At 44.7% G+C, this 24343-nt stretch overlaps 1 protein-coding gene across 2 annotated transcripts in view; it reads left to right on the plus strand.

Annotated features, from left to right (window-relative positions):
• The window catches only part of APPL2 (adaptor protein, phosphotyrosine interacting with PH domain and leucine zipper 2), a 55580-nt gene that overhangs the window by 12436 nt on the left and 18801 nt on the right, over positions 1–24343 (plus strand). For both annotated transcript variants that reach the window (XM_040234818.1, XM_040234819.1), the window contains exons 3-10: positions 6761–6820; positions 7386–7457; positions 12774–12861; positions 15401–15442; positions 15555–15613; positions 16572–16718; positions 20000–20082; positions 23349–23507. In XM_040234818.1, coding sequence (XP_040090752.1) covers positions 6761–6820; positions 7386–7457; positions 12774–12861; positions 15401–15442; positions 15555–15613; positions 16572–16718; positions 20000–20082; positions 23349–23507 — 710 coding nt within the window. The remainder of the gene's footprint in view (positions 1–6760; positions 6821–7385; positions 7458–12773; positions 12862–15400; positions 15443–15554; positions 15614–16571; positions 16719–19999; positions 20083–23348; positions 23508–24343) is intronic.

The raw sequence follows: 24343 nt of genomic DNA on the forward strand, positions 1-24343 counted from the left end.
CAGAGTAGTGGGCATCCAGGAGTGTGAGCTTGTAATGGGGGAGAGAGAAGGATTTGGAAGGCATAGAGGATCAGAACTGTGTATTTTAATAATAAAAATAGTATGGGACACATAAATGTACCACACACTTGGCAAGACACCTCTTGTATATAATTTCATTTAGCTTGCCCAATAAAGGGGAGGCGTTATTATAGTAGGTGTTTACAGGCAGGGTAACTAAAAGAGCTTATGCAGCTTGCCTGTGATCATACAGCTGATGAGAGTCAGGATCAGAATTTGAACTCAGGTCTTTGACTCTAAAACTTTACTGCACTCGCACTCTATACCGCCACGCTGTACTCTCTTGACATACTGGTCTCTGGAAATGTCAGCCGAGGCTAAGGAAGTGGGAGTCTTCAACAGTTGTTCTTGTCATCACAGAACAACCCTGCTTAGCAGCCTAGCAGCTTTGTAGTGTGTTAAAGGTGGGAGCCAGCTCCTTTTTGTGTCCCAGGGAAACTCCCCTTGTTTAATTGGGTTTTATTCATAATGGTTTCAATCAGTGCATTTTAACAGCTCTCAAAAACAGTCACATTGAGGTTCATATGACAGGGATAGAGGAATATGTGTAGCTCAAGGCTGAGGTACAGGAGCAGAGAGCCCCTGAATGGTTCCTGGAAGCAACCTCAGAGACCTGGGTTTTTGTACTGGGTTTGCATATGGAATCTACACCCTTCCCTCATGCCAACATTGAAGGCTTTCAGATTGGTAGAGAAGATTATTCTGGGCCAGGCTCATTCCTTAGGTACGAGGTTAAGTGTGTGACCTTAGATGTATCAACTCTGAGTTCCAGTCTTGGCCACTTGCTGGGTGACCTTGAGCAGGTCACTTGATTGCCTGCGTTTCCTTATCAGTTAAACAGAGGTCATATTAATATTAATAACCACCTCATAAGTTGTTGTGAGGGTTAATGGAGCTAATACCTGTAAAGTATAAGATCAGTCCTTGGCAGGAAGTGCTCACCATTAACATAACCACCTTCTCAGCCTTAGAATAGTTACGATAGCACTGTACCCTGGGTCCACTGGTTGGATTAAATAGAACTTGGTCCTCTGATCTTGACTTTCCTGAAGGAGCAGTGTAGCTGCGTTCCTGACTCCTCACTGCATCGTTGATGTTTGCTCCTCATTCTAGACTTCGTCCCCCGCTGGCTGCACAGGCTGCTTAGTGCCTGATTCCCAGCCCCTGTCCACCTTCCCTCCCGGGCAGCCCCCGATGCTGGTACCAGCGGCCCCTGCACAACTAACTGTCTTTGGTTCCTGTGATAGTGTCTCTCCCGAGTCTCTGCGCACCATTCCTGATTGTTTTCTTGTCCTGGCACCCTTTGCTGCCTACCCCTTAAGTCTAATTCCATAGGAAGCCTTCTCTGGTTAATCTCTAGCTTGCTGGGCAAGGTCACTGCAGCACAGCCTGGCCATTCAGAATCTATTTCTAGCCCTCATCTCTAGGTCCTTATTCCAGATGACTTTTGCCTCTTGTCACTGTGGAGAGTGAGTTTTCTGCTCTTACCTGGGCTACTGCAGCACCATCCTAAGCAGTTTCCCTGTAGTAAGGGGATCGTCTTTCACTCTTCTGTCTATTCTTTACCCTCAAGCTACCACATCCAGACCTTCCCTTCCTCCCTTCCTGTCTCCAGATGCTTCTGTGGCTCTGAGATGAACCCCCTCAGTAAGGCACGCAGAGCTCTTTGTGCGCTGAGTCTCGGCCTGCTCCTCTAGTTTCGTCTTCAGCTGGCCCAGTGTGCCTGGCCCTGCACACATCTCGAGACTGTGCTATGCTGTTCCTGCTGCCTGGAATCCCCAGGGGCCCCTTGTCCTGGCAAATGGCCTTCCCAGCAGGTGACTTTTAAGGCTGACTTCAGATCCGAGGTATCTGACGCCTTTCCTGTGTTCCTTTTCTCCCTTCTGACCAAAGCACCCAGACACCCTGAGCTCTTATGGGTCAGAGCTCTGAGGGACAGCGTGTGTGATTTTTTTGCCTCTCTGTGCACCGTGAGCTCCAAGAGCAGATTTTCTTTGTCTCCAGTGCCCAGCACCTTGCCTGACCTCATTCACTCTTTGATAACTAGGTGTTAAATGAAGGACTGATGAGAATGTCGCCGTACCCTCACTGTGTGCTTGATCGTCCCTCCCAGGTCTGGGCCCTGTGATCAGCACCTTAGCTTGGGGCACTGCCATCGTGGGTCATCCGGTCTAGGGTCCAGCCATCCTGGACTCCTCCTCCCCCATTCACTCAAGCCTGATGTTTTTGCCTCAGCGATACCAGGCAGATCTCTGCTGCCTTCTCTGCTTTCTGGCTTCAGTTCAGTTCAGTTCAGTCACTCAGTCATGTCCGACTCTCTGCGACCCCATGAATCGCAGCACACCAGCCCTCCCTGTCCATCACCGTCTCCTGGAGTTCACTCAAACTTGGGTCCATCGAGTCGGTGATGGCATCCAGCCATCTCATCCTCTGTCGTTGGCTTCAGCCTTTTCTCTTTCTCACTCAACTTCAAATGGTCTCCTGACCCTCATGTCATCCTCTTTCTCCCTTCAAGGTTTCTTTTACAACACAGCCACTTATGGAATTCTGCTCACATCTGACCTTGTTATTCTCCTGCCCAGGTTCCTCAGGGCTTCCCTGGTACCTGCAGAGTATTGTCGGAGTCCTCAGCAGGTACCCCTCAGGGCCTGCCCCAGTCAGGGCGCTCTAACCTTTCTCCTTGCCGTGCTCCAGCCTGGGCTCCTGATCCGTCAGTTTGCGGGTAGTGCTGTGATGAATGAGACTCTCAACCACTTGACTTTAGGTAACGCTTCTGGCCAGATGTTTGGTGGAGATCACAGCAGTGCCTACGCTGTGACGGTGACCCTAGTGGATTTCCTCTGCCCCCACTCCCGGCCTGTCCTTTCCTGTCCAGGGGCCTTCAGGCGGTTTCAGGTGACAGTTGCAGTTGGTGAGTGCTCCATGCCACCATGAGGTAAACAGTTCTTTGTCCAAATCTCAGTTTTCCTCCTGAGTTTGTCAACCACTGGTCTTTCTGCTTGGCACCAGCCTTGCAAAGTGCTGTTTAAAATAGAACATTCTGTCAGTAAACCCTTCGTCAGGTTCTCTCTCTTAAGGATTCTTAGGACACATCTGATAGAGTAGATAGTAACCAGAGAGCTATCCCAGAGTGCTGAAGGACTTGACTCCCAGAACTCCATTATTCATAGAGTCTACATTTTAGACCACTGTTTTTGCTGAGCTACAGCTAGAAAAATATAGAATTTATGCTGATATTTATAGGCCCTACGAGGCCTGCCCATGGAATACAGCTAAGTACAGTTTTGGACTGTGGATAGGAATAGTATTGGGTTAGCCAAAAAGTTCATTTGGGTTTTATAAATGAACTTTTTGGCCAACCCAATATATTGTTAACAACTTGCCCTTTAGATTTTGAGTCTGACAGTTCTGAGTCGAGTTGTTGCCATTCTGGTTACTAATTGTGTAGTTATAGAAGAACCTTTCTCCTCATTTGTATGAAAGTAAGAATATTCTCTACATTGTAAGTGCCTTATAAGGATTAAATGTGATGATATATAAACAATGCTTAACAGCAATTCAGGTACCTAGAAAAGCCTCAGTAAATGTCAGCAGCTACTTTTATTATTGTTACTACTAATATTTACTCTTCACACAAGTTCCAGTTTTACAGGTCTTATTGCAGAGATAATTAGGCAGGCTTACCTCACAGGGTGTGGATTAATTAATTGATGTTGGTAAAGCGTTTCATGAAACCTTTGTGTACAATAGATTAAGTATGAGTTAAGTTAAAGTTGGTCTAGTTTAAAAAGACTTCATATCATGTGCTCTGTACAGGGGAGTTTCATTTCTTTTCAGGGCAGGTGACAGGCCATTTTGTAACATACATTTTTGTCTTTGATGGAGTCATGCTTATAGAACAGAATCTTGGTGCCTGGAATCACACACATCTGAAATACACAGGATTTTCAGAAACTGTTTCTAGTAGAGACCTGGCAGAGGCCACTGTACACAGGAGTTTTGGGAGCAGTTGTGTGTTGTTTGCTCTGCCCCTTCTCCCTGCGCCTCAGTGGAGTTGTGCACGTAGCCCATGAGCACCCGCCCCCCCGTAGGCCTGGGCACTGTCGGGCGCCGGCAGCTCCCTGGCAGGTATCTCCACTACACGTGAGGGTACTTGCCAGGACCCTCTAAAGTAGAGAAGGATTCAAGCAGCCTGTGGCCCTTGCTTACGAAAGCAAGGAGTGTGGTTATCATGTTGATTGGTCTCTAAGGAGGCAGATATGGGGCAGTAATATTTTAGACGTAGCTACAATAAAGAAAAGAATGGGCTAGAAGTGCAGAATCTGTTCCTGACTCTGAAGAGTTGTAGCTCCATGGAGAGCCTCCTGAGGAGGTGAGGCGGAGGACAATCTGTGAGACGTTTACTGTCTAAACAGGACCAGCACTTTATGGCCCTTGGACTGGGCTCTTATTTTGTAAATAAAGTTTTATTGGAACAAAGCCACACTCATTTGCCCATGAATTATTTATGGGTGCTTTTGTGTCATGACAGAGACCATCCGTCCAATGAGTCAAAAATAATTGCTCTCTGGCCTTTTATAGGAAGTGTGTCATCTCTAGCCCAAAGTAGTGGTCTTCTCAGTTCTTTTCTCTTAGTAGGACTTAGGATCTTAAGAGCATGGGTTTTAGACTCAGACAGACCTGGACTCATATCCCAGTCCTGCTGCTAACTAGCTATGTGACCTTGGGCAGATGGCCTAATGTCTCTGTGCCTCCATTTCTTCTGTAAAATCAAGTTAATAGTTAGGACCTGCCTTACAGGGTTGCCAGGATGAAATGACACAATGCCAAGAATGCACTTAGTGTGTGGTATCTGGCTTGAATTAAGTGCTCTGTAAATGTTAACTGCTGTGGTTAGGATGATTCTGTGGCTCTGCAAATCATAGTCTCCATTGTGCTGTCTGGGGTGACTTGAACAGATCCATCTCAGACCCACTGCCATGAGCTCAAAGAAGAAGAGTAGGGGGTTTTCTGACACAGCAGGGTAGCAGCTCAGTGAATGGGCTGAGACCCTTGTTCCCCTGCACCCCGATCGTCAGAACAGCACTGCTGAAGATGGTGCACAGACTGTCTCCTGGCTGACTGCATCATCCCTGTCCACTCTGTATTCTGTTCCCCCCTTGTTTGTGATGTTGCCTTATACGATTAGGAAGTATTTTTGTCCTTATGCTGTGATCCCAGGTATTGTTTAAAAACTTGAAATTTAGATGAGTCTTCTAACTCTGTTTGTTCCTCCATTCATTAAGCACTTGTGGAGTGTTTCTCTGTGCTAAGAACAGTTGCGCACTCCTGTCTAGATCCAGGACACAGTGCTTTGGGATTTGTTCCTTTGCCTCCCTCTTGGCTACATGACTGCCAGCTCTAGTTTGTTTTCAAAGTGGTGGCACCCCAGTAGGATGCCAAAGCTAGGAATTTTCATTATGTTTGCCTGACTTTATCCTGGGGGAGAAGAGAGCATACCACATTTCAGGGTCTACTGATGGCTGTTTCTTGGGACAGAAGAAGGAAACTGGGGAACAGGTTGACCAGTTATCTGCAAAGAAGGCCAAAAAACCATAGGATTGGGCTTTGATGGATCTTGCAAAGGAGGCCCATGAAAAATAAAACAAGCTCCAGCAGAACTCAGGCCTTCACCCCTAGGGCACAGCAAACCCAGGAGAATTAGAACAGCAGTGGAGGTCAAGGCTGGCCAGTACCCTCCCCTCGTCTGGCACCGTTCCTCTCTTAGGAGTATACCCTAAACCTAAAGAGAAGCTTTCACTGAGCTATAGAAATTTAAGACACGTTTTCTAGGCCGGATGTGTTGATGCTGGGAGGATAGTGGTAGACAGCTGCTGTGTAGTCAGAGATTAGAGAGAAATACAACAAGATGAAAGTGGACCATGTCTGCCAGTGAAAAACAGTACAAAAGGGACCTTCCCAGGCATTGTAGCTGTGCTTCTGAATTACCATCCATCATTGATAACACAGTGATAACGCATGGATAACACTGACTTGGTGCTGTGTTTTTGGTAGAATCTGACTATGTGTCGTGTCGTAATGCTGCTTACAGCTGGGCCACAGAGTCCTGCGTGCCCTCACTCTGCCTGCCTTGCCAGGCTTGTCTCACTTCCAGCTACACCCCGCTTTATAGCTTTTCAAACATGCTGGGTGCTTTTCTACATGCCCACCCCTCCTGGAAAGCTCATCCCTGTGGCCAGTTCCTGGTCTTTCTCCAGGGGTCTGTCTGCTTGAAACATCTCTTCATTAGAGCCCATCCCGCTCCTCCCATCAGAGCCTCCTAAGGCACCCAGTCTTTCCTCTGTGGGTCTCATCATGCTTGTGACCAGTTTTTCATGTCTGTTTCCCCAACAAACCCTGTGAGGGCAGGGGCCAAACCTTGGTTGGATGTTTGGCACATTTTAGTGTTTTACTACATTCGTTTGCTGACTGAATGACCAGAAGGAGCACTGATTTATAAATGGTGGGTAGGAGAAAAGCTTTTTTACAAAAAAAAAAAAAAATTTTTTTTTGTTTTGATCGTCTTTTTCAAATAATTTCTGAACAAAGTATTTTATTATTTTATAGATACATATTATGTTTAAGGGATTCTCTGACACGGCATTATTTTCAGTGACTGTATGTGCGCTGGACAAATCTTACTTTTCTCTTTTCCCTACAGAATGAAATGTGCCTGGCTACTCAGCAGCTTTCTAAGCAACTGCTGGCATATGAAAAACAGGTAACTTGATAAATATGTGGCATATGTCTTAAGAGAGTCCTAGGTGGAGTTCTTACAAAGGAATGTTCTAGGGGCATCCTTTAGAGACCTTCCTTCTAACTTTGTTTTTTTCCATAGGTCAGTTCCATTTTTTCTTGTTCTTGCCTTTTCTTTTCCACTGATAAATTCTAACTGATGATTATCCAGAAGTCTTTATGATATATTCTTATATACGTATTCTTAAAATTAGCTCACAAAAGTAATCAACTGCCCTGAGGGTTTGTATTTTTTGAGGGACTACAAGTGCGTCAACACTAAGAATTCCAGGCAATAAACTGAAAGATGCTATTATATCTAGACAGTAGGGTGACAACCAACAACGGGATAGCCTGGGAAGGGCAGCTGACAGAGCGGCTGGGGCAGAACAAGGGAGAGCTCTGGTTCTCTGCAGTCAGACACTCTGACGTCATGTGCTCTTGGGAGGGGAGGAAGTCAATGTAGAGGACAGTGTCTTGTGGGATGATGCTATAGTGCTGAATCCCCTGGCATTTAGCTAACACCTGGCACTTTTTTCCTTTGGTCTTAGAATTTTGCTCTTGGCAAAGGGGATGAAGAGGTCATTTCTACACTCCACTATTTTTCCAAAGTGGTGGATGAGGTAAGATGGCAACATGGCAAATTTTTTTTTTTTTTTTGATTGAAGGATAAAGGTTTTACAGAATTGTGTTTGTTTCTGCCAAACATCAACATGAATCAGCCATAGGTATACATAGCAAATTTTTATTTGATTCTTTTTTTGAACTTTCTTTCCTCTTTATTTTGGCCTACTTTTTATTTTTAGGTATCTACTTAAATATCTGAGAAGGTATCTCAACTTTATCTTCCAAGGCTCATTTCATAAATGAGATTTGTATGCGGTTATGTTTGATTTCGGCTTGAGGGGAGAGGCCTTGGTACACATAACTAATAGACTGAAAGAAAGACTTCTAAGAATTCAGTTTCCTGAGGAGGAAGAATTAGTGTCTTGGGGCTGCTGTAATAAAGTTACACATAGGTGGCCTGAAACAATGGAAATGTATTTTTCCACAGTTCTGGAGGCCACAAGTATGAAATCAAGTTGTTGGCAGGGCCACGTTCCTTTGGAGCATCCAGAGGAGAATCTGTCCTTGCTTCTCCCAACTTCTGGTGACTCTGGGTGTTCCTTGACTTGCTGCAGCATCACCCCAGTCTCTACCCCTGAGTTCACATGGCTTTCTCTCCCTACCCTACCACCATCTGTTTTCTTCATGTCTGTGTCTTATTTTCTTATTAGAACACTTCTCAGTGGATTTAGGGCACACCTGGATAACCCAGAGTGATCTTATTTTAAGATCCTTTATTGCATCTGCAAAGATCCTTTTCCCTAAAATTCACATGGTATAGACATCACTTTGCGGGGACTGTGAGTCAACCCACTACAGAGAGATTCTGACAACTGTTCTTATGGCTCTGTTGTATAATATATTTGGAATATTTGTGAAAAGCATGTGTTGGTATAGGAAAAGTGTCTACATCCTAATCATAAAAAACTTAAGAGCTCAGGTGCTACAGGTGCTGGGCAGCACCCTCTGCCAAATTAGATAAGCGTAAACGACTTCATTTTTCAAGGCGTTTGTAGCATTTACAATAGAACATCTTCAGAGAATAAGCAAATAAGACAGCATACAGGCGCCATTGCATTGCGCCACCGTTGATATGAAGGTGACGCTGTCTTCAGTTTAAAAAACAAGAAACTAATGTTCACATGAATTTGTGCCAGTTGTCTGTTCATTCAGTTCACCAAGTTGATATTCACTCAACAAATACTGACCACCTGCTATTTAGCAGATGCAGTTCCAGGCACTAGGGATGTGGATACAAACTGTCCAGTTGGTAGTGAGCTTTATCCTCTGTTCCACTGCTGGGGCTCTTTGTGTAATAATATGGATGCATGTATAGTCCAGAAGAGGAGGAAGATGAATGGGAAGTGGACTTAGGGAAGAGCAAGAAGTAATTTTGTTGAAGGTGAGAATTTTCCTTAGTTAACAGTAAATGAATAGCCCAGGGGGAGAAGCAGTAGTCTGCACTCACTGAAGTTATGTTTTCTTGACCAAAAGAGAGTTGCTAAGGAAATGTGGTTATTTGTCAAAACCCTAAATTAGGATTTCTACTTTAAGATCTTTACTCATAACTATATTTTCCTGGGCAGGAATGATCATTATTCTTTTTTTTTTTAATGAATTGATTTTTATTGAAACAGTTGATTTTTCAGTGTTAGTTGCTGGTATACAGTAAAGTGATTCAGATATATATTTTTTCTTTCATATTCCTTTCCATTATAGTTTCTTACACAATATTGAATATAGTAGGACCTTGTTGTTTATTTTATATGTAATCGTTTATATCTGCTAATCTCAAACTCCTAACTTACTCTTCCACACCTTTTCCTCTTTGGTAACTTTAAGTTTGCTTTCTATGTCTGTGAGTCTGTTTCTGTTTTGTAAATAAGCACATTTGTATCATATTTTAAATTCCATGTATAAGTGATACCACATGATTTCCATAGTAGCTGCACTAGTTTACATTCCCACCAACAGTATAGGAGCCTTCTCTTTTCTCCACACCCTCTCCAGCATTTATTATACCTCATTATAGTTTTCATTTGCATCTCTCTAACAATTGGTGATGTTGAGCGTTTTTTCATGAACATATTGGCCAGTGATGCTTCTTTCAGTGGGGAATGATTATTCCAAAAGGGTGGAAGCTTGGAAGTGTGATTTTTATAGGCAGTATCATAGCCTTCTGGAAACTTAGCACTGTGACCTTTCACACAAGCCTCTTGATGTCCAGACTTAAGCCAGTGAAAGCAGTTAACTCAGGTGGGAAGTAGAGAGTAACTTTCGAGGTAGTTTTCTCTACCTGGGTCTATATCAGATTGGCAATTTTTCAAAAGAAGTAGTTTGACTCAGAAATTGAAAAATCCAACTAAAAGTAGAGATTTGTGTCACTTATATTTAATAGGATGTGTTGGATTCAGATCTTTGATATTATAGGCATATAGAGATTTTTATCCTTGATGATTTCACCAAAAGCAGGGTTTCTAGATTACTTATTTTTAGTGCATCTGAGACAGGAAATTTTTGACATTATTGATTCCATTGCCCAGTGTGTGTCAGGCCCTCTCCTCTGAGTGTTACTTATTCACGTTATTGTTTTATCCTCAAAAGAGTCATGCAAGGAGCATGCTGTGTTGCCCATTTTCTGTGTGATGATACTGAAGTGCCAAGAGAAGGTCTGTGTTTTTTGCATACTTCTCAGCAGAGGTGGTGTGTTTGGAAGTGATTATTCCTTACCTCTCAAGGCCCCAAAGGAAAGAGTTGGTGACACAGATCCCTTGATCCTTCAGAAGAAATTAGGAAGAAAATGAATAATTCGGAAATTTGCCATTCCTGAGGTATATAACCTTTGGAAAGAAAACCATTTAACCTCTCTGTGTTTCGGTTTTTTTCATCTGTAAATGACAGAAGCAGGATAGTCCACTTAACCAAGCTGTTATAAAGATTAAATTAAATAATTAGAGCATTTGATGCAGAGCCAGTTCATTGAATTCATCTAATTAATTGTTAGTAAAAAAAAAAAAAGGTACATTTCCTATTGCAGTTATTCAGGAAAAGTAGTTAACACGTTCTATCCTAACGTGTTTTTTGGCATGGCTGTCTTCATGTGTTCCCCCACAGAGAGAAAAAAAAAACAACTGCCATCCTTTGGCTTGACTGAAAGATAAGGGGAACATTGACTGGCCAGCTGCTCCCTTGCCTGACAGATGGTTGACCTTAGGCCAGTTTTTAGTCTTGTCAGAGCAGCCTCTGAAAGCACCACCCTGAAGGACCAGATCTGTTGGGAGATCTGTGTGCAAAAGGGGGAGGCAGGTGTGTCTTTGATCGCTGCTGAAAGAAACTTCGCCTAACATTTACCCCAAAAAACAATCACTTGGTGATTTCTCCTTATACACCCAACAGGAATCCCAGAGCATCCTCATAGTATCTGGAAGTTGGGGCCTTCCACTGTGTTCATTACCAACTACCACACGTTAAATGTTTTGGCCACTTTGTGAGCATGAAAGACAAACGGTATCCCAGACAATGTTTTGAGAAGAGCGTGAATTTTAGATCTCAGTAGCCTGGTTCCAAATAGGAAAAGGAGTACATCAAGGCTGTATATTGTCACCCTGCTTATTTAACGTATATGCAGAGTACATCATGAGAAATGCTGGGCTGGAAGAAGCACAAGCTAGGAATCAAGATTGCCAGGAGAAATATCAATAACCTCAGATATGCAGATGACACCACCCTTATGGCAGAAAGTGAAGAGGAACTAAAAAGCCTCTTGATGAAAGTGAAAGAAGAGAGTGAAAAAGTTGGCTTAAAGCTCAACATTCAGAAAACGAAGATCATGGCATCTGGTGCCATCACTTCATGGGAAATAGATGGGGAAACGGTGTCAGACTTTATTTTTTTGGGCTCCAAAATCGCTGCAGATGGTGACTGCAGCCGTGAAATTAAAAGACGCTTACTCCTTGGAAAGAAAGTTATGACCAACCTAGATAGCATATTGAAAAGCAGAGACATTACTTTGCCAACAAAGGTCCATCTAGTCAAGGCTATGGTTTTTCCAATGGTCATGTATGGATGTGAGAGTTGGACTGTGAAGAAAGTTGAACACCGAAGAATTGATGCTTTTGAAGTGTGGTGTTGGAGAAGACTCTTGAGAGTCCCTTGGACTGCAAGGAAATACAACCAGTCCATTCTAAAGGAGATCAGCCTTGGGTGTTCTTTGGAAGGAATGATGATAAAGCTGAAACTCCAGTACTTTGGCCAACTCATGCGAAGAGTTGACTCATTGGAAAAGACTCTGATGCTGGGAGGGATTGGGGGCAGGAGGAGAAGGGGACGACAGAGGATGAAATGGCTGGATGCCATCACCGACTTGATGGACGTGAGTTTGAGTGAACTCTGGGAGTTGGTGATGGACAGGGAGGCCTGGCATGCTGCAGTTCATGGGGTCACAAAGAGACACGACTGAGCGACTGAACTGAACCGAACTGAGCCAGGGATTAACATCCTAGCTGTTCCACTGATTTGCTCTCTAGATTTAGATATTTATTTGCCCACTTATAAAAATGAGGATAATAAATAATACCCATCTGACAGAGTAGATGGGAACTAGGTGATATAAAAGCACAGAAAGCGGGCACACAAAGTGGTGCATGAGGTGCTCCAAAGTGTTCGTGCTGGTGGTGATGATTTTTATTTCTCCTAGACCTTTTACAAAGACAGGATTTAGTAAGGCCTTGAGATGGAAGAGAGGAAACAATCAAGAGCTGTTACAAATATCTGGTGAGGAGGAGCATATCTGAATATAGCCTTCTTGCTCCTGGAAAGGTCTGCAATCTGGCTGGGCTGTCTCTGCAGGGAGCTTTCTCTCTCCATAGCATTTCCCAGGTCCCCAGTGCCTACACTTGCAAGGTAGGTAGGTTCCCAGCAGGCCAGTCTTTAAGGTATGACCTCAGCCCCATCTGAGAGAGCATGCTCACAGAGAGGCCTGGCAAAGTGCTAACCTTACTACCCACACATCAGAGCTTTTTCCTTCTCTAGGCATATGTGGCTCACGTCAAGAACACAGAGCCAGAATTTGCACAGTAAACAAACAATAACCATGGGCTCAGAAATTCCTTTAGCAAACTTAAATGGTGCATTGGTCAGTTAGAACCTTGCCTTTAGTTTTCAATACCTCTTTGCCTATGTCATTTACTGCTTTATGAAGGGTAATTGATTTGCTAAGAAGTCTAACTGAGCTCTTTAATCACATGGAAGTGTTCAGTGTGATCACTCGGTGAAATAGACAGTGCCAGAAATAGTAGGTATTATTTTCTTCAAGAGATTTCTCTTTCTTTCAGCTTAATGTTCTCCATACAGAGCTGGCTAAACAGTTGGCAGACACAATGGTTCTACCAATTATACAATTTCGAGAAAAGGATCTTACAGGTAAAGTATCTGAGTTCAATGCCATATACGTTCAGAATATTAATTCTTTTAGTATTTTTTTTTCTGCAACTATTTCTTTTAAGTGTGTGGATCATTGAGAAATACCCTCTTTTTCAGCTTTTATTAAATCCTTACAGTGTTCTTGGCTCACCTAAAGGAAGTCAAAGGCTAATAAGAAAACAGAGTTGGAAACAATTGTAATGTGACTAGGGCAGCTTGATAGGGCTGCACAGGGAACAGAAACAGCACATAGAAAGGCGTTATTACCCTTTTGAGGGTAGGGTGCCAAGGAAGGCTTCCTAGAGAAGAAGATCTCTGAGCTGGGTTTTGATAAATAAATGTTTACCAAGTAGACAGAGATAACAAGACTCATATTACAGGTTGTTGTTGATCAGTCGCTAAGTCATGTCCAATGTTTGTGACTCCATGGACTGCAGCAAGCCAGGCTTCCTTCCATGTCCTTCACTATCTCCCGGAGTTTGCCCAAACTCATGTTGGGGGCATTTGTAAAGGCATGCTGTTCTTGGGGAGCCATGAATACTTTGGAATGTAAGTGGGAAGCTTCAGGAGGAAAGGCCAAAGTGGGGACCATGTGGTATCTGTGCTTGATTCTGGGATATAGCTCTGAACAACAACAGTGGAGCTCACATTTAGTGGGAGGGAGTACCTGTGACTAGTTCAGAGAGCCTAGTTGCTCTTTTGGGTTAATTTTGGTTCTTCAGCTAAAAAAAACTTTAGAATAATTTTATATCATTTGAAATGAAGGTAGTGAAAAAAAATATGGCATAATCTTGAAAAAACTTAGTTAATATTACTTTTGGGAATGTGGGTTTTCTAGTCCTTTTGTCCATTTTTACTTCATTGAAAATGTTCATTGCTCAGAGAGTAAAGAATTGTATTTTCTACAACACCGATATAAAAAATTGGAGAACAGAAAGTCTGAACCTGAGTACTGAAAGCTCTGTTGTTCAGGATAGTACTTCGTCTTTAAAAATACAACACCTTAAAGTTTTTTTTTTAGGCAGAAAAGATGCCATTCATGGAAGGCCAGATCCTAAACCTGAAGCTTTCTTCCCCCTCACTTTGAGATCCCCTGTGATCATGACACCCTAAACTCGCCCCAAGTAGAGCAGCACTTGGCAGCAGCAATGCTTGATAAATAAAACATAATACATGTCAGCTTGTATGAAGAGAAATCTCAACTGAGCAGGATTTTTTATGTTTTTTAGTGTTGCTCATCTATAATTGCGTGTAAATCCCAGACCTAAATACAGTCCTATCCTGTGCTGTTTATCCAGTGGTAACTGAAAACTTCATTGAGTACATTTTAAAAAAAGATTTTCTCTAAATGAAAATATTAGAAACGTGTAGGGGTGTCATTTAAAAAACAAACTCTTAAGTCTTTTGGAGACAGAGGAATGCCCCCTGACGACTTGTATGGTCAGACTGATGTTTCTCAGGTTTGTTGTTGGGAACCTCAGCCTGAGGTGCCCTGCAGCCTTGATGACGTGGCCCTTGTTAGTCCAGAGGGCTCAACTTGTGGAGTAGTAATATTTACCAGGATGATAATTTTTTTTTTTTAAGAGAATAAAAGTATCCAGTAATAGTGAAAAGAGAAGTCTCTTAGTATTCATGAAAAAAGTTGTTGTCCTTTTCTGATGACACCAAGACAGAGATTTGAAGGGTTTGCCTTGGGTCAAAGCAACTCTTTAGTGACCCCATGGACTATAGCCCACCAGGCTCCTCTGTCCATGGGATTTCCCAGGCAAGAATACTGGAGTGGGTTGCCATTTCCTCCTCCAGGGGATCTTCCCAACCAAGGGATTGAACCTGGGTCTCCTGTATTAGCAGGGGGGTTCCTTACCACTGAACTATCTGGGAAGCCTGCTTACCCACCAGTATAAGTACATAATCTGAATGAATATAGTACAAGAGTTTTTAAGCACGTGATTTGAAATTGATAAGGAAAAAACTCTAAAACTGCTCCAATGGGAAGTAAAAGATGAGAAATAAAGAAAAAGAAAGGCAGAAAGTAGCCTCCATATTAGAAAGAATAACAAAAATGTGAAGAGAAATTTATAAGCTGGAAGCAGTTTTGAGACAAAAAACAACATAGAAAATGTGAAAATGCTTTTCTCTGTTGATAAAGTAAAAATGGATTATTTTAGAATTGTAGAAAGTGTCGCTTCCTTTTAAATATCTCCATGCTTTTCAGTTTTTAACCTTGGATGGTCATTGCTCTCTAACATTGACTTTGTTTTTTTGGTCTCAGACTTTGTTAAGCCGTCTTTATACATGATGTGTGTGGCATCTACATGGGGTAATATTTATTGGTGTTGACTTGTTGCAAGTACAGTATACTAGATTGCTTCAGAAGTTTTTCATTAAAGCAAGCATCCCCAGTCACCAGGACCTGGGAGTGTTGGTGAAGACTTTCGCCTTCCATGTACATATCTTTATTTTCCTGTGAAAGCACAGAGCTCTGGGTTGGCATACTTTCTTTTTCTTTGTTTTAAGATGTTTCTTTTCTCTTATTCAGAAGTAAGCACTTTAAAGGATCTTTTCGGACTCGCCAGCAGCGGTAAGCATCTTCTCTGGTCTTGGTATGAGGGTTTAGTTTGTGGGTAGAGATGCTGAATGAATGTTCTTGCCTTTCAACCCATCTGGGTGCTAAAATGTCTGTTTATTTTTAGAGCATGACCTCTCAATGGCAAAATATAGTAGGCTTCCTAAAAAAAAGGAGAATGAAAAGGTAAGGAAATCTACCTTCCATGTTGTTTTTCACTTCATTTATTTAAGCTCCTTTTATGTTTTCCTGTTATGAATTTGTGGCATTAAGGGTGTCCTGAGAATTTTTTTTTCCCTACACATGGATTTTTAAAAATATTTATTCCAAATCTCTTAAGTAGACTTCTGCTTCCCTGTTCTAGCTTTTCAAACTGGTTTATTAAACATGAACTTGGAACCATTGTAAAATGATAATCATGTAATGATTCTAACTTAAGCTTGATACCTCATATGATTATCTGACTCAAATATACTCAGGCACTTGATCTGCTTGCCCTGGATGTAGCCTCTGATTCTTTAACTCATGCTTTCTAGCTTCTTAGGTGCTATAGAGAATATCGGGGACTTCCCTATAGCTCAGATGGTAAAGAATCTGCCTGCAATGCAGGAGACCCTTGTTTAGTCCCTGGGTCAAGATCCCCTGGAGAAGGAAATGGCAACCCACTCCAGTATTCTTGCCTGGAGAATCCCATGGACAGAGGAGCCTGGCGGGCCACAGTCCAAGGGACCACAAAGAGTTGGACACAACTAAATGACTAACACACACACACATAGAGAATATCGAATATTTTCAGATATATAACTTTTACTTCCGTTCCATGATTTCCTGGGAATACAGTCTTATGAGTGAAGCAGAATGTGTATGGCTTTGATTGCATGCTGCTATATTGTTTTCCTAAAGGACTGTAGTTCTCTGTAGTGCTGCCAGCAGAAAGTCTTGGCTTCACCCTCACGAACACTGAGATGCCATTAATTTTGGTATTTTTAATTTGACTTCTTAAAAACTTGAGGGAGAATGTTATGGTTTTTGTCACAAACATTGCTCTAATGACTAAACAAACATGTTTCGAAGTCGCCAGGCCGTACAGAGTTGCCGCTCGCTTTGGACACCATGCCACTGGTTTCCCTTCCCTCTTCACCAGGTGAAAGCTGACATCGTGAAGGAGGTGGCCGCAGCCCGGCGAAAGCAGCACCTTTCCTCCCTTCAGTACTACTGTGCCCTCAATGCGCTGCAGTACAGGAAGCGCGTGGCCATGATGGAGCCCATGCTGGGCTTTGCCCATGGACAGGTAGGGCTGGCCCCCTGCCCCGAGGCCTCAGACCTGACCAGCTGTGGAGAACAGCGTGGTGTTCTGCTGACGAAGCCCCTAGGAGACGTGGAAGCATCATCAGAGAAAGAAACACAGATGCACAGCCTTCGGGGAAGCTACTAGATGCAGCACTTGGAGAGCTTCCAGAGGGTCTGGGTCCTCAGTAGCTGGACTTGTTAGGCTGTATGTGCAGGAAACAATGGCCCGTTCCCAGGACTCCCGTGGGGAGGAGCCGGCATGGCCTTTGTGTCTGATTCCAATGAAAGCCAGGCCTGGTCCAATTTTCTGAGAAGCCTCTGACTCCCAGATTGGTGGAACTGGGCCTGCAACCCAGGACTCCGCATGTTCCTTTGTCTTCTGTGTGGGAAGGGCTCTTCTCACAAGATAACCTTGCTGAGGTTATTGCCAGCACCTTGGCTTCTGGGGCATGGGGAAACACTGCCACTGCCTGATGAAGTCTCTGTAGAATACTGATCCAGCTTCTTTCTCCCATTTCACGGGCTACTGAACACTGTCTGCAGGGAGGCTACAGTTTCAGGATGGGGCCTTGACCTGGGACACCAGCCCTCACACTCAACCCCTACCTACCCTGCGTTTGCCCCACTTAGCTTAGCTCCAAAACCTCACTTGGGCACGTGAGAAGCACACCTGGGAGTCTTCTTAGTTAACCTTCTAGGGACTGAAGGGAATGTGAAGAAGCAAAACGTGGAGAAGAAAAAAAGCAACTTTAAAAAAACCCCACATGTGAGCATCTATTATTTTTAAAATACATTTTAAAAATACATATATTTCCAAAAAATAAAATATCCGTTTCATTCAAAAAGAGAATAAGAGAGAACCTTCAAACATTTAAGCTCAGCTATCTTCTCAATATGTTTGTTACATTGTTTAGTGGTGGGGACAGTAAGGTCAGCTTATGTCTTCGGAGGTAATATTTAACTAGAGCAATATAATCTGTGTGTCAGCTGAGTAAAGCTGGATTAAACCAGAAACTAGCGCTGTCCAGCTGTGGGCTCCAGTTCTGAGCAGATCCCTGGGCACTGCCCAGCTTCCTTGGAAGGGGCACATGTGTCTACTCGCGTATACTCACACTCTGCTGCCCTCCCCTCTTTTGCTAAATACTGTCCCTCTGCCCCTGCCCTTGTCCTGGCATTGTTAGAGAATGCCAGTACTCCCTTGCTCTCTCTGACTAATACCTCTTCTTACATCTGACCTCCTTGATTAGCAGTTCTTGCCTTTGGAGCAGTAATTCCTTCTCAGTTAGAGGCCCCGAGTCAGGGAAGGACCTGGACTCAGCATCTCAGAAAGATGAACAGCTCCAGGCCTGACGGGTCAGTGCTTGGGGAGCTGGGTTGGTCCAAGGAGGGTCCTCACAAGGCCTGAAGGATGGGTTTGATACTGACTGGTTTCACTGGCTTTCACGGCCAAGGATTCTAGCGCATCTCCCAGCCTGGCTGCAGAGGGGAAGACAAGACATCAGGTGCAGTAGCGCAGTGTAGCCCCTGCACCTGGGAAGGCAGAGCAGAGCACACCATCCTTGTTGGGTGGTGGCAGCATCGTTTTCGAGGACTGAAGATGGCATGTTTCATTTTTTATATGAAAAGTATGCAGATTTCAAGACAGAAGGCTGGATGAAAGCCTCACCCTGCAGACTTCTAAATTCTGGTAAAAACAATAGCTCCTTCCTGTAAACGAGGTTGTTGTCTGACACCGTGAATCTTTGGATGATTCTGAAGCATTCACTGTCCTCCTGCCTCATCAGCCCTCTGTACCCACGGAGCATCTGCTTTGGTAGCTGATGGTCATGTGACCACAGTACTTCTGCTGTTCACAGAGGGCCACGACCTGGGGGCTTCGGATGATGTTGCACCGAATGAGACTTCTCAGCACCATCTGCTTCAGTGAAGGTGGTTGACTCCAGTTTTCCCTTCTCTGGCCCTCAGTAAACAGGCTTCCAGTTAAGCTATGATTCAATCTTGATGCCTACCCACAGACTGAGGTTTTGTAACCTGTGCACAGGTACATGAGAACACCAAAAAAGTTGTATTTACAGGGTGACTCGTACATCACGTGGTTGTAGAAGCCGGTGGTGAATGCCTTCCTTCCGTCAGGTTGTTTAAAGGACTGCATGAGCCTCTGCCTTCGGCCTTTACAGAATAGTAGAGGAGCTGAGGTATGGACTTGGTATCAATTCCAAGGAGTTCAGGGCGGGGAAGCAGAGGAAAAGCCACCTTCATGCTGTGCCCTCAGAAATGTAGAATGCTCATTTAACAGACTTTGATGTTTAACATTTCTGGGACTCAGAGTGGCATTTACAGTGTTGATCTCTGTATGGGTCCAAGATCACGGAGCCAGGGCATCTCCCTGCAGGTATTCCTTGCATTAGGAATCCCCGGAGCCTTGTGTTTCTATACCGTGAGAACTAAGTACACTGGTGTATGTACCTACCCAGGGTGTCTGGGGGCCCAGGTGTGAGGATGTCAGAACTGTACCATGACACCTCCTAGCCTCTTGGAGGTGAAAGGTGGATTTCCATGCCCACCACCCAGACAAGACTTGCTTCCAGATCAGAATGTTGGGGAGCAGGAGGGCCCCGCCCCCAGTGTCCAGCACCTACGCAGTGCCACAGCCCTGCTGTGTCCTCATGCACGATCCCCTTTAAGTTGATGTCAGAGTTGGAAGGGCCTTTTAAGGATCTTCAGCCCCATTTTCCTTCTGCAAGCTGGCAGCCAGGTCACCATCTGTCTGGCCTGTGTTCAGAGCCACACGTGGCTCAGTGAGAAGAGGCCGTCAGTGTGGCCTTCCCTTCACTGAGAGCTGCACACTGCTTCTCTGCTTCTTGCTGGTGCTGTGCATGTCACCATGTTGGCTGCTGGAGACCCAAAGGTGAATAAGACCTAATACTGGCCCTGAAGAGATGACTCTAATTCACACAGGAAAAAGGCAGATGATAATATCTAAATAATTATCAGTAGTAGTTACTGATGAGGGGGTTATGTACCAAGCACTTATACTACCTCTGGTCTTCACAGCCTTTCAGCAAGTTAGCAGGCTTCACCCCACTCCCTCTACCGATGCACTGAGGGCTTTGGGAGTAACTCTCGGCTGGTGAGGTGGGCCTCAGCTGGAAGGCAGTGAATGCTGCGGGCAGGAGGGCCCACTAGTGTCAACCGCCCTGGTGCTGTCAAGCTCACATTTCATGAGTTTTATCAATCACCTTTCCCAGACAGTTTTCAGAATGTCAAAATTGTATCTTTCAGATTAACTTTTTTAAGAAGGGAGCAGAGATGTTTTCCCAGAATATGGACGGCTTCTTATCCTCCGTCGCAGACATGGTTCAAAGGTAATGCTGTGCTCTGGTTTGAATCTCCTTTGCTTTTTGTCTCTTCTCCTGAGTCAGTCTCTCTGCAAGGTGAGGGGAGAGCCCCACAGAGCCCCCGACCCTGACCGCCTCCACTCCATAAACGCTCAGAGACGGCACCCATCTCTTTGCTGTGCTCTTTGGGAGTAGTGTGCTTGGAAAGTCATGATTTCTGCAGTTCTTGACTTGTATGGAGCCAGAGTCCTATCTACTACAAATTCTAAATAAAAAAACGTCCACAAGGGTACTTTCCCATTAAGTCCAAGTTCCTCTTCTTAACATCTTCTTTTTTAATACTCAAGTTTCACGTTATAAGCCTATGAGTCCAGCTTAGAAGAGTGGCTTGCTTTTTTCTTTGAGAGCTAATGGGGTTATCAGCCAGAAGTGCTGCAGCTTTTCAGGAAACTCAGCATCATTTGTGAATGACAAATAGATAAATAAGACATTAAGCCTTTTTAAAATTCATTTACCAAACTGCAGCTCAGCTTTGCAAATGCAGACCGCCCTGCCCACATTTAATTGAGGCTGCGGCTGCTCTGAGTCTCCTCGCTTCCTGTCATCAGTGTCCCCGCTAGTGAGCTCGTGGAAGGCGCCCAGGCACCGCCAATGCCAGGCTCATTTCATTAACAGCACAGACATGCGGTTCCTTGAGCACTCCTCACGATTCCTGGAATACAGAAATGTTGTCTCTCTGTATATATAGACGTATAACTGACAAGTCAGTGTACAAAATAGAAATATAAGTATAGGATCTTATTTTGTGTGGAAAAATGAGTGGTGTTCATTTTCTTGAGGATGTTGCATTTCAAAGTATCTTTAAAAGGCCAAGGAGCAGAATTTATTTGGGCAACACAGGGAGAGTTGTGGTTTAGGAAAGCTTACATTCCTTCGTGAAAGTCCCCAAACTGTTTTTTTCCTCTGATTGCTACATGCACGTTAAATTTATAATTATGCTAGAAAGCAGTTTGTGAAATCTGAATTCAGTTTCCTGCCTTGTAATTTGATTGTGAACCCCAGGAGTGTCAGGAGAAAGTGAAAATAGGGAGCCCATTAACTTGTCACTGCAAAATGCTCTCATCTCTCACCACCTCTCTCATCCTGCCATAACTCTCAGAATCCCATGGTTTTCTGTGTCTCTGCGAGAACTACTCGTGCTTCAGGGTTTTCTCGTGAACTAGAGTTTTATATTGACGGACGGCAGGAAGCTTGCGCCCATTTCCGGCACGCTGCAGTGCTCGCGTCCTCTCCTTGTCTGCGTCTCTCTCAACTGCCCCCAGGACACCAGCTGTTCCCACAGTCTTGTGACTCGGCCCTGGCCACACACCCTGCTCCCGAGAGCTGGGTCTACTTTTGTGAGTTGCGCTTCTGCTGCCTGCCGAGGCATTTTGCTACAGAGGCAGCAGGTGGGGTTCCCAGCTGAACCCGGGAGCCCTGGAACCTCCTGGTTCAAACAGTGAAAGCATTCAGTTAGGAATTCTCATTTTCCTATCCCTTACATTTTCTTCTGGTGAGTAGATAAATACTGCTGCCTGGCCCCCCCACCCCCACCCCACCCCACCAGCCTATGGGGAAGGGTCTTACTGCTGCACTGCCATATGTCAGCAGCCACCCCACCTGAGAGGCCAAGGGAAGAGTGTCTCATGGCGGCTCTGAGCTCTGTGATGCTTCCCCTGGAGATGGACGCCTGGCCTCCCAGACAGGTGTGAGAGGATTCAGTACCCAGCCTGAACCCACATGGGTGGTATTTCAAACCACCTCTGGTGCCAGGGGCTTTGCTTTTAATCCCTACTCCAAGTGATAACATATCAGCCTTTTTTATTGTTTTTTTTCCACACACTTTTTAATTAAAACATGATTTTGTAAAAAAAAAAAAAAACAACTTTGAAGGGAACATTTGAAGATAGTGACTTTTCTCCCCTGTTCTCTGAATTCCTGCATTAGCTCTGAGTTTTTGAGCCTGAGTCCACATGGCTGGGGGAGGGGAGGGGGCTAAAAGCTCCCTGCAGCTGTATGCATGATGTTGTATTGGTTCACATGAGGGCTTTTCTGGGGGAAAGCATGCTTACCTTTCATGAGATCTTCAGAGGCTTCTCACAAAAGCTGATGAGCTTACCAGATTCTGTATACGTTTGGCTTCCTCCTTCTACATCCTTACCACTTAATTTTTTTTTTTTTCTCATTTCTTTCTCTCAGCCTTGGCAGTGACAGGCAGGTTAAACTAATGAGGTTCATTGGTGGAGCCCCAGGCATTCCATTCAAATGTCCAAATAGCCAAAATGAACTCAGACTGACTGCTTGTATCAGGGCAGCATTAAACAAGATGGCAGTAGACAGGCAGTAGACACTGTGAACCTCTAAGAGGAGAACATGGAATGACCAAGCCCGAGCTCACTCACCTGCAGAGCGCTTTTGAAAGGAAATGCTGAGGAGCTCACTCTAAAACCCTGGACTCACTGGCCCCCAGGCTTCCTTCTGAAATCAACAGTGGAGTTCAGTCCTGCCTCCTTACTGCAGTGGGGAAGTGGAACAGTGCCTCCAGAGTTTGTTTTCTTGGGTGGAGGGACCATCCTGGCAGATTGCGTTTAAGACTTTATAACCCAGGCTGTCCTCACTGGGTGTGGTAGCTGTTGGGGCCTCACCTTATTGGGGAGAAAGGGCAGCTAGCTGCTTGTTTCAAGGTAAAGCTTCCAGGTTTTCCACACTTCAGGGCACAAGGAAATGAAAGCCAGACCATAGGCAAATTATGGCCCGCCAGCCCGTGCCATCTCTGGGCAGTTGAGTAGCTGTCACACAAGGGAGAAGCATTGGCCTTGCCTTTGTGTTTGTGCTCTAGTTGCTTTCCAGTATCCAGTGGCCGTCTCCACTCCTGCCTAGATGGGTAGGTGGGTGCATAATGACGGCTGTCTCCTTCTTGCCTCCCTGGCACTTCCACAGCTGCCAGCACCTGTGGCTCCCGAGGATGGGCTTGCCTTCTCAAACTCACACTGGTAGTTCTGAGTCTGGACACCACTGTGTCAGCAGAGTAACTGCTTACCTGGATTCAGGCCTCACCCAGTGCTATTCAGTTATGCTCTGTCTGAAAACAGCAGTCTTGTTAACACTTTGGGTAACACAGACTGGAGTCCCTGTGGTCTTCAGCTTTCGGGGCCTCAGGTGGAGCCTTGTGTATCCTGTGTGAGCCAGGAAGCCATGGGGAGGCTCCACCATCTGCTGTGACAAGTGACTGATCTGACACCTTCTGTCTCAAGCATCCAGGTGGAACTAGAAGTGGAAGCAGAGAAGATGAGGGCATCCCAGCAAGAATTACTTTCTCTTGACGAAGCTGTTTACACCCCAGACTTCGATGTGGCTGCACCCCAGATCAACAGGAACCTTATCCAGAAGGCCGGTTACCTTAATCTTAGAAAGTAAGAGTGCTTTGCCCGCCCCCTTCTGAAAGCTGTGTTCCCTAGCAGTGGCTGAAGAGTACCTGTTACGTGCCCCTTCAAAGGGTGGGGGTGTGTGAGGGTGGGGAAGAGCTCCCACCAGGCGCCCCTCCTGCCTGGGACACAGGACCTGGGCCAGGTCCCAAACTGTGCTGAGAGATGGGCTTGAAACAGTTGTGTGAGTAAGAACCTAGTACGTGGACTCCCAAGACACCACAGGCCACCTCTTCCTGCTCACCAGGGCCATTTGTAAGTAGACTGCTCTTAGTGGTCATTGTCCTAGACCACTGAGACCCTTCCTCAGACTCCCAGTGGGTGAGAGCAGTGTGCCAGTGACCCAGCACTGAGGCCAGAGTCTTGAGGGCCAGGAACTTTTCAGAGTCTAGATTTCTATAGACTGAATCTCATATTTAACCTTCAGATCTTCCAACTGCCCATTTCAAATGAACAAGACACTCAGGTTTACCTGAGCCTAAGAGCAGAGCAGGTGCAGTGGTGAGCTCCCACTGGTCAGACGCCCTGGCTGGGCTGGGGCCCCCATCACTTCGTTTATCAAATAGAGCTGAAAACTGAACCTACATCATAAAATTGTTACAAAGATTAACTGAGGTAATTCCTAGCAGGTATAAGCACTCCAGTGTTAGCTGTTACCATTTTTGGAAATTGTAATTATTGAGGCTTGAAACCTAGTGCCCCATACATAGTCACACTGTACACACTGAATGAAGTAAATACATTCAATGCCCCCCAAATGGAGGGGGCATGAAGAGGAATTGCCATCTGCTTTCCTTCCAGGGTGGAGCTCTTCAAGAGTCCAT

The sequence above is a fragment of the Oryx dammah genome, unplaced genomic scaffold, assembly GCF_014754425.2.
Source record: "Oryx dammah isolate SB20612 unplaced genomic scaffold, SCBI_Odam_1.1 HiC_scaffold_29, whole genome shotgun sequence".
NCBI classification, from domain to species: domain Eukaryota; kingdom Metazoa; phylum Chordata; class Mammalia; order Artiodactyla; family Bovidae; genus Oryx; species Oryx dammah.